We start from the raw sequence: 11,180 nt of genomic DNA on the forward strand, positions 1-11,180 counted from the left end.
TCTATCAATCAATTAACGTCACTATTAACACTTATTTGTTGTATAGACAAAAGTAAGGAAACTAACGTTACAAATATTACGCTTTTACAACTTGATCGTTTGACAGCATTAAAGTATTATTTTTATGTATTTGAATGTGTACATTCAAGGGCCTTAAATGTACACATCTTAGGTATCTTACCATGAATTGATTAACGTGGACTTAAACAAGTCAAAAACTTATTTGGGTGTTACCATTTAGTGGTCAATTGTACGGAATATGTACTGTACTGTGCAATCTATTAATAGAAGTTTCAATTCCATTCAAAAGGGTAGTGTGTTGTTTAAAAAACACGTGACGTCATGGATGATTTGAGTACAATCCACAGTTGCAAATCCAAACAATACTTTTTGGCAAGAGTTCCGTGATGTAACAGGCATTTTAAAAATTAAGGTAAAATAATATTTGTTCATAGTGATAATACAAAAGTAAGGAAACTAACGTTACAAATCTCCATCCATCCATCCATTTTTTCTACCGTTTGTCCCTTTCGGAGCCTCATGCTTTCATAACTTCATCGTTTGATAGCATTAACTAATTAATTAATAAATTTTTTTTCCTAATGGATTTGAATGTGTACATACAATCAATCAATGTTTATTTATAGAGCCCTAAATCATTAGTGTCTCGAACAGCTGCACAAACCACAACACAAACCACAACGACATCCTCGGTAGAGACCACTTTAGGGCAAGGAAAACTCACACCCAGTGGGACGTCGCCACGTCGGTGACAGTGACAATGATGACTATGAGAAACCTTGGAGAGGGCCGCATAGAAGGGCCTTGTATGTACATAACTTAAGTCTAAGCATCTTAGCTTTCTTAGGCATTGTGACGTTTAAAAACACGTCATGCGATGGATGATTTGAGGACAATACAACCCACTTGTAATCATTATACTATTGGCTCAGTTTTATATTCATAAATGTAAGCTTCTCAATACCCGACCTGTTTTTTGTGCCTTTAACAAAGATTTAGAACTCTAGATTACAACACTCTCTACCTCTAACAACCAAAATGCTGCGAAAACAATGACGCTGTGTTTCAAATTATATATATAGTCAGGGTTCAATCCCGGGCTCGGGATCTTTCTGTGTGGAGTTTGCATGTAATCCCCGTGAATGCTTGGGTTCCCTCCGGGTACTCCGGCTTCCTCCCACCTCCAAAGACATGCACCTGGGGATTGGTTGATTGGCAACACTAAAATTGGCCCTAGTGTGTCAATGTGAGTGTGAACGTTGTCTGTCTATCTGTGTTGGCCCTGCGATGAGGTGGCGACTTGTCCAGGGTGTACGCCGCCTTCCGCCCAATTGTAGCTGAGATAGGCGCCAGCGCCCCCCGCGACCCCAAAGGGAATAAGCGGTATAAAATGGATGGATGGAAAGATATATATATATATATATATATATATATATATATATATATATATATATATATATATATATATATATATATATATATATATATATATATATATATATATATATATATATGTAAATTCTAAGTAAATAAAATAGTATGCAACACATATATATACATACATATATATATATATATATATATATACATACATATATATATATATATATGTATATATATATATATATATATATATATATATATATATATGTATATATATATATATATATATATATATATGTACATATATATATATATATATATATATATATATAAGTTTCTCAATACCCGACCTGTTTTTAGTGCCTTTAAAAAAGATTTAGAACTCGAGATTACAACACTTTACCTCTAACAACCAAAAAGAAAACGATGATGCTGTGTGTGTGTGTGTGTGTGTGTGTGTGTATATATATATATATATATTTATACATATATAAATAAATATATATATATATATATATATACACACACACACACACACACACACACACACACACACACACACACACACACACACACACACACACACACACACACACACACACACACACAGCATTATCGTTTTTGCAGCTTTTTGAATTTACAACCCCCTGGCGCTGTTTTGTACTGTTTCTGTACTGTTTTGTACTGTTTTTGTACTTACTTTGATTATTATTTATCAACTGTTTGTAAATGTTGAAATTTATAAATAAAGGTTTGAAAAAATAATTTATTAAAAAAAACACTTGTAAATATAAACAATATGTTTTAGCCGCAGTTCTGTGATGTAGGAAGCATTTTAAAAGTTAAGGTAAAATAAGATTTTTTAATAATAATTTCAGTACAGTTTGCGTTAAATTTACGTTTTCGTGTGTTATACTTACGAATGTACAAGAATTGATTGATTGACGTTTGTATTAGTAGATTGCACAGAACATATTCCGTACAATTGACCCCCGAATAAGTTTTTCGACTTGTTTAAGTCGGGGTCCTCATCAATCCATTCATGGTACAAATAAATACTATAAGCATATTACAGTCATCACACAAGTTAATCATCATCAGAATAAATACATCGAATTATTTACATTAACTAAAATAAGAAAGCATTGTGCTACATCGCTTAAATCCTCTAGGGGGCGATAAAGGCATTTAAACCCAAATAAACGGTAAAGAAGAGTGACGTCGGCAGTATATAATGTCGGAAAAAATGATAGTTTCACATCCTTTTGTTTGACTTGAAGTAAGGAAAGTGGCTCGGTTGTGTTTCCTGTCGGTTGCGCTTTGTGCCTTATACGCCACATCATCCAACAAGCTGAAAGCAACACAGAACAGGTCTGTTGAAATTTCTCCCCCTATTCACACACGTCGTCGTCCATGCAGTTCACCAGGTGTTTCATCAGCAGGTACGCCGTTTTAGTTACTAATGTGTGCAACTTTCTATTAAGGCAGTATAGAGCGACGTAGACCCCGACTTTAAGAAGGCAAAAAACTTATCCGGGTGTTACCATTTAGTGGTCAATTGTACAAAATATATACTGTACTGTGCAATCTACTTATAAAAGTGTCAATTAGTGATGGGTTGATTAGGCGTCATGTATCGTTTCGACACATTGCAAAACTGTATTGATACTGTGTCAATACTGTGTCACTAAATACTGACATCTGCTGGAGATTAAAAATCCCTACAGGCAACCTATGGACCGATTCAACTGACACTGATTTTATGACCCAGTACAGGGGTCACCAACGCGGTGCCCGCGGACACCAGGTAGCCCGTAAGGACCAGATGAGTAGCCCGCTGGCCTGTTCTAAAAATAGCTCAAATAGCAGCACTTACCAGTGAGCTGCCTCTATTTTTTTTAATTGTATTTATTTACTAGCAAGCTGGTCTCGCTTTGTTCGACATTTTTAATTCTGAGAGACAAAACTCAAATAGAATTTAAAAATCCAAGAAAATATTTTAAAGAGTTAGTCTTCATTTGTTTAAATTAATTCATTAATTTTTTTCACTTTGCCTCTTGTAACTTTCAGAAAGACTATTTTAGAGGAAAAATACAACTTTAAAAATTATTTTAGGATTTTCAAACACATACCTTTTTACCTTTTAAATTCCTTCCTCTTCTTTTCTGACGATTTTAAATCAATGTTCAAGTATTTTTATTTTTTATTGTGAAGAATAAATACATTTTAATTTAATTCTTCATGTTAGCTTCTGTTTTTTCAACAAAGAATATTTGTGAAATATTTCTTCAACTTATTATGATTAAAATTCCCAAAAATATTCTGTCGAATCTAGAATCAAATTTAAATCTTATTTCAAAGTCTTTTGAATTTGTCTTTGTTAGAAATATAGCTTGGTCCAATTTGTTATATATTCTAACAAAGTGCAGATTGGATTTTAACCTATTTAAAACATGTCATCAAAATTTTAAAATTAATCTTAATCAGGGAAAATTACTAATGATGTTCCATAAATTCTTTTTTTAATTTTTTAAAAAAGATTCAAATTAGCTAGTTTTTCTTTTTTTTCGGTTGAATTTTGAATTTTAAAGAGTCGAAATTGAAGAAAACTGTTTCAAAATTCAATTATCGTTTTTTTGCCTGGTTTCTCCTCTTAAACCGTTCTTTGTTGTTTTTTTCATCATTTATTCTCTACAAAAAACCTTCCGTAAAAGGAATAAAATGTACGACAGAATGACAGACAGAAATACCCATTTTTTGATATATATAGATTTATTTATTAAAGGTAAATTTAGCAAATTAATTATTTCTAGCAATTTAAGTGTATCAAACTGGTAGCCCTTTGCATTAATCAGTACCCAAGATGTAGCTCTTGGTTTCAAAAAGGTTGGTGACCCCTGACCTAGTATATACAATAATATAAACCAAGTCATTGTATTTCATTTAGGATTATTTCATATCTTCATTTAAATAAAAATATATTTTTATCTTTTTTTAGACACTCAATAAATAATGTGAACATGTATCATAACATGAAAATCTAAAGTAACGTGTTGTGAATTAGGATCTTTTTTTTTTTTTTTTTAAACATGCGCTCTGAATACGCACTGTTGATTGATTGATTTAAACTTTTATTATTAGATTGCACAGTTCAGTACATATTCCGTACAATTTACCACTAAATGGTAACACCGGAATAAGTTTTTCAACTTGTTTAAGTCGGGGTCCACGTTAATCAATTCATGGTAAAAAGGTAATGGGTTCGAGCCAGATTCAAACAAGTGCCCTACGGAACTCGGCATGAAGAACTACGGTCCTTCACTCTACCAACTGAGCTACCGAAGAGATTGGTTGTTACTGTCTTTTAAAGTAACTAATAGGATGGTTGTGTGGGTGGGACACTACTGGAAACTTTGACAAGGAGATTAACACAAATACCTTTTTTTCCGATATATGATCAAAATATTCCCACACGGCGGAAATGATCTCCGACGACGATTAATGACAAATGACCAACGACAGAAGTGCGGCGATTCTGTTGGTAGCAGCATCTCGTTGACAGATGCACTTCCTTATAAACACAAGTTGGCGCGCAAGTGCCAGTGCAACAGAGTTCGCGTATCGGTCTCGTGACCCAAACAACTCATGATCGGTCACGTGACTTTCTAACGGCGGCACGGGCACCAACACAGGGTTTCGCTCAACGAGCTCGACGCATGCGCCGATGCATCTGTGTTGCCGGACCCATCACTAGTATCAATCAATCAAAGAAGCTTGTTTGGTAAATCTGGCTTCTGACGTCATCAAATGCGCCTTGATCCCGTTTTTAAATGGTGTACTTTTTTGAAGATTTGTTATCTTCGTTTTATCTTTTGGCTTATTTCATACTTCAAAATATTTACTATAGTCAAGCTCTAACAATGTACAACTGAAAACTTAACACGCTGGTTAAAAGCTGTCATTCATTGATCCTGAATGGTTTGTCAATAATCTCCAGCATCCTCCTACTTTTTGGCTTTTTTTAATTTTTTTTTTTTATAAACCTTTATTCATAATATCAAACAATTACGAACAATCAAAGAAGCAATGATAAAACAAGTACAGAACCAGTACAAAAAAACAGTATAATACGGTGCCATTACTGGTACTGTAAACTCAATAAAGCAACTAAAAGTAGAATGCAAAAAAAATGCAATTTGTAGCAATGTGTAAAGAGGCCATACTTGCCAACCCTCCCGGATTTTCCGGGAGACTCACGAAATTCAGCGCCTCTCCCGAAAACCTCCCGGGACAAATTTTCTCCCGAATTTCAGGTGTAGCTGGAGGCCACGCCCCCTCCAACTCCATGCAGACCGACTCAATGTTGTGACCCTCTTAAACAGGACAATACTGCCATCTACTGTACATAGAATAGAATGTAAATATATTCTTCATTTCAGTGCAGTCAAGGAACATGCATTAGGGAGTCTGTTCTGAAGCCCACAGTAAAGAGACCTAACTTCATCATGTTGCCTGGTTACCCAATATATTACACAGTCGGCGTGCAAGATGAAGAAATATGCTCGCAAGTTCCAGAACGATTGGAAACAAGAATTTCAGTTTATCCTGGACAGTTCGAAGGGGAATGGATATGTTGCCTGTCAATGTTGTAGAACAGACTTCTCCATTGAACACGGTGGCCGAACGGATATACTCAGCCATGAACGGTCAGTCAGCGAAGCACAAAGCGTCCGCAGCGCAGCATCGTTCACAACCCAGTATTATGGCCCACCTCGCAAAATGGAGACCCGATTGTGTAACTTATGCTGAGACAAAGATGGCTATGCTGATAGCTGGAAGCAACATCCCGTTCTCATTTGCGGATGTCTACAACAAATCCGTGAAGGATGTTCCTGGATTCGGAGATAGCGCGCCAATACGCAAATGGCAGAACAAAGGTTACTCAAATAGTGAAAGGAGAGTGGTTTTTTTTAGTAACCAGCAAGCACAGTACAGTTAGTAGAACTGTGTTTTTATTACTGTGTATTTGATAGGTGCCGTCGGAAATTCAACTATTTCTTTTATATATATATATAATATAAAATACTCGAGTTGGTGAATTATTCGCCACCCCTCTTAACCACGCCAACCGCGCCTCCACCCCCCACCTCCCGAAATCGGAGGTCTCAAGGTTGGCAAGTATGAAAGAGGCTCACACAAGTTCTGTAAATAATCCAAATTTGGAACACAGCTTTCACAGCTTTTTGGTTGTTAGAGGTAGAAAGTAGTGTTGTCCCAATACCAATATTTTGGTACCGGTACCAAAATTGTTCCGATACTTCTCTATATAAAGGGGACCACAAAGAATTGCATTATTAAATCTTACAGTCCATTAAACATGTTTCTTATTGCACGTTTGTCCTCAAATAAAATAGTGAACATACAAGACAACTTTTCATTTTAATAGTAAGTAAGCAAGCAAACAAAGACTCCTAATTTAGTCTGCTGACATATACAGTAACATATTGTCATTTATCATTCTATTATTTTGTCAACATTATTAAGGACAAGTGGGAGAAAATTAATTATTAATGTACTTGTTCTTTTACTGTTAATATCTGCTTACTTTCTCTTAAACATGTTCTATCTACACTTCTGTTAGAATTGAATAATTACTTATTCTTCTGTTCTTTGGATGCTTTACATCAGGTTTGGATAATACCACAAATTTGGGTATCAGTCCGATACCAACCTTCTCAGTGGCCTAGGGGTTAGAGTGTCCGCCCTGATGAGATCGGTAGGTTGTGAGTTCAAACCCCGGCCAAGTCATACCAAAGACTATAAAAATGGAGCCCATTACTACTCCCTGCTTGGCACTCAGCATCAAGGGTTGGAATTGGGGGTTAAATCACCAACAACGATTCCCGGGCGCTGCCACCGCTGCTGCTCACTGCTCTCCTCACCTCCCAGGGGGTGATCAAGGGTGATGGATCAAATGCAGAGAATAATTTTGCCACACCTAGTGTGTGTGTGTGACAATCATTGGTACTTTAAATTTTAAGTAGTTGCAGGATCATATATTGGTCAAATTCAAAGTCCTCATGTCCTCAGTTTATAAATATGATATACATAAAAAAAAAAAATGTTGTGATGATAAAAAATATCGATGTAATAATAGTACCGACTAGATACGCTCCAATACGTGGTATCATTAGTGATAGTTTGGTGTAGATCCACCAATGGTGTTTGTTTACATTTTGACGCTAGTGAGCTACGGTGTGTAGTGAAGCATGTTTAGCTATTCTTCGTCCTGCAGGGATGATACTTGTAAGAAACGTAGTTTATTTGTCGCCATGGAGGCGAGGATTAGTGATTTAGCTAAAACACTGCCGACTGCGAATGGACGTTCGCCGCTAGCTAGCCAGGTCTTAAAGCACCTCTTCCTGAGGGCCTTTAAATGTTATTACTTCACCTTTATCCTTGGTTTTTAGGCCAAAATGCGTCCGTTGTCCCTTTTCTGTCTACACACTGTGTCTGCTTGTAAGTACTCTGTGATTGTGCACTGCCGAACATGCTCATCTGCTCTTAATACCAGCAATGTCATGCCGTGGCGGACCTGTACGTTTCAGAGTTGGTATAGTACCAAAGATGATTCATTAGTATCGCGGCATTATACTAATACTGGTATACCGTACAACCCTCGTAAAAAGCGTTTTAAAGTAAAGCTGTAATTCTTCTTTAAAGGTACAAAAAACAGGTTGGGTATTGAGAAACTTACATTTATGACTATAAAACTTAGCCAATAGTAGAATGAGGTTGCAAAAGTTAAATTCCTTTTAAAAACATTTCTCTTACTGTGTATATCCAAATAGCACATCTTTAAACCAAAGCACAAATTTGTCGTGAATAGTGTCCAGGATGAAACGACAGATGCTCTGCCATAGTGACAGAGTGCTTTCACAAGTCCAAAATCCAACCTATTGACTCCACAGCATGTCCGCCAATCTCCCCCGTCATATTATCTGGGAGTCAGAGCACCTGGTGGCCTACCTCCACCCCCGCCCTTGGACGCCCGGCTGTGTGATCCTGGAGCGCCGCACGCCCCGAACACTGGCAGGAAGCATCTTCCACCTGGAGGAGGCCGAGTACCTTTCCTGGATGCTGGGGGCAAGAGATGTGGCAAAGCTGCTGTGCGACAAACTCCTGGCGCAGAGGTGTGCCCTGGTGACCAGACCGCTTGTGGATAAACCTGCTCAGGTGTGCACTTTTACATCAGTGGTTAGGAACAACTCCTTATCTTTTAAATCAGGGGTGTCAAACTCATTTCAGATCAGGGGCACGTTGAGAAAAATCACCTCCCAAGTGGGCCGGATTGGTAAAATCACGGCACGATAACTTAAAAATATTGTTTAAAATTAAAACAAGCACACATGTACAAATCATATTGTTGTTGGGTTGGTTTTACACTCATGTTCACTTAATCATTTATTTGTCGTTATTTATATATTTTTTGAATAGATTATGTGATAATGTTCATCAGTCAATTAATTGGTGTTAATTTTCGATAACTTAAAAAAAAAAAAAAGACAATTTGAGATTGTTTTCTTTGTTCGAAATTAGAATAAGCACACATTTTTTACGCTTACATGTTGCGGTTAATCGTTTATTTGTCGTTTATCATTTCTGAATAAATCATGTGATAATGTTCATCAGTCAACTCATTGGTGTTTTCAATCTATGAAGTTAAAAAAAATATATCAAAATCAAATGTTATATATGTATTTTGATCATTTTCCTCAACTGATGTACTAACACGTGGTTTATTATGTACATATGTAGCATCATCTCCAAAGATACTACAAATTGCTATTTTGACTTTCAGTGGACACATTTAGAACAGACGTTTCTTTCATTCAAAATTTTCAGGTTAATTTTTATACTTGGTAAACTCATCCCACGGCCCGGATAAAACCTGTACGCGGGCCTGATCCGGCCCTCGTGCCGTACGTTTGACACCCCTGTTTGAAATGGAAATACAGTGGAGCAAAAAAGTATTTAGTCAGCCACCAATTGAGCAAGTTCTCCCACTAAAAATGATGACAGAGGTCTGTAATTTTCATCATAGGTACACTTCAACTGTGAGAGGCAGAATATGGAGAAAAAAATCCAGGAATTCACATTGTAGGAATTTTAAAGAATTTATTTGTAAATTATGGTGGAAAATAAGTATTTGGTCAACCATTCAAAGCTCTCACTGATGGAAGGAGGTTTTGGCTCAAAATCTCACGATGCATGGCCCCATTCATTCTTTCTTTAACACGGATCAATCGTCCTGCCCCCTTAGCAGAAAAACAGCCAAACACGACGAGTTGAGTTTATACCAAAATGGATACATGGATGACACATCTGATGATTGGGAGAATGTCATGTGGTCAGATGAAACCAAAATAGAACTTTTTGGTATAAACTCAACTCGTCGTGTTTGGAGGAAGAAGAATACTGAGTTGCATCCCAAGAACACCATACCTACTGTGAAGCATGGGGGTGGAAACATCATGCTTTGGGGCTGTTTTTCTGCTAAGGGGACAGGACGATTGATCCGTGTTAAGGAAAGAATGAATGGGGCCATGTATCCTGAGATTTTGAGCCAAAACCTCCTTCCATCAGTGAGAGCTTTGAATGGTTGACCAAATACTTATTTTCCACCATAATTTACAAATAAATTCTGTAAAATTCCTGGATTTTTTTTCACATTCTGTCTCTCAATTACAGACCTGTCATCAATTTAAGTAGGAGAACTTGCAAAATCGGTGGCTGAGTACTTTTTTTGCCCCACTGTATGTTCCAGAGTCAGTTATTAAACCTGTAGTAAGAGTGGGAGTATATAACTAATGCAAAAAGTTGACTTAATAGTTCTCCTGTTTGCAATTAGGTGATCTGTAATAGTGTCAAGAAGTAAGACCTATTTACTACTACTCCACCAGTACTTAAACAGTGTTTAAATGTTCCGATTGTTACTCCTCAGATTCGAGTTGTCCCCCTCCACGGCCTGGATGCCCAATGGCTGCCACTCCTGGCAGGGGAAGAGGAGCACAACTCTCATGACCCAGGCTACACCACCTCCAAAACGGCTCCTCGATGGAGCGACTCCCACCTAACTGAAATTCAATCCCGGATCCGAGCCAAACTCCCTAACCCAGACGCTCCACCCAATCTCACCTTTCTGGGGGACAACCAGCTCCACCCCGGCCTCTTCCCCCGCATCGTTCGGGGCGAGGAGCCACAGTGGCGAGTGTGGGAGGACGAGGGTCACGTGTCCTTTCTCACCCCGTTCCCCAATGCTCCTGGCTTTACTGTGCTTGTTCCACGCCGGCCCTTGACGTCAGACATATTCCGTCTTGATAAGAGCGATTACGAGGGGCTGGTGGTGGCCGCCCGGAAGGTGTCTCATCTTCTGGAGAAGGGTTTAGGTGCCTGGGGAGTTGGGCTAATATTTGAGGGGTTTGAGATAGACTATGCTCATGCAAAGCTGATACCGCTGCTGCAGCTACCGTCTTCCAGGGAGGGAGAACATGCCGTTGCGTCCCCAAATCACCGGTTCTATCCCATGTACCCTGGTTTTGTCTCATCAGAAGACGGGCCTGAAGCTTCCTTGGAGAGTTTGGATGAGATGCATGCCAAAATTACCCAGAAGTGATAAACATTCAACATTGAAGTTATCGTTGAATACCTTTTTTTTTGTTGTTGTAATCATTCAACATTGAGATACTGATTAAAATATATATTTCTGTAAACAA

General features: G+C 37.7%; 1 protein-coding gene across 2 annotated transcripts; it reads left to right on the forward strand.

The window, feature by feature from the left end:
* Positions 1-2,607: 2,607 nt before the first annotated feature.
* On the forward strand, positions 2,608-11,180 carry LOC133558303 (uncharacterized). Of its 2 annotated transcripts, none has more exons than XM_061909573.1 (3): positions 2,608-2,775; positions 8,376-8,640; positions 10,409-11,180. In XM_061909573.1, exons 2-3 carry the CDS (start codon positions 8,377-8,379, stop codon positions 11,078-11,080), a joined length of 936 nt encoding a protein of 311 aa, XP_061765557.1. In that variant the 5' UTR covers positions 2,608-2,775; position 8,376; the 3' UTR covers positions 11,081-11,180. The 2 variants fall into 2 exon arrangements, with proteins under 2 accessions (XP_061765557.1, XP_061765550.1); XM_061909566.1 differs by having other exon boundaries at positions 2,610-2,846.

Source organism: Nerophis ophidion, linkage group LG01, assembly GCF_033978795.1.
Source record: "Nerophis ophidion isolate RoL-2023_Sa linkage group LG01, RoL_Noph_v1.0, whole genome shotgun sequence".
Lineage (NCBI taxonomy): Eukaryota > Metazoa > Chordata > Actinopteri > Syngnathiformes > Syngnathidae > Nerophis > Nerophis ophidion.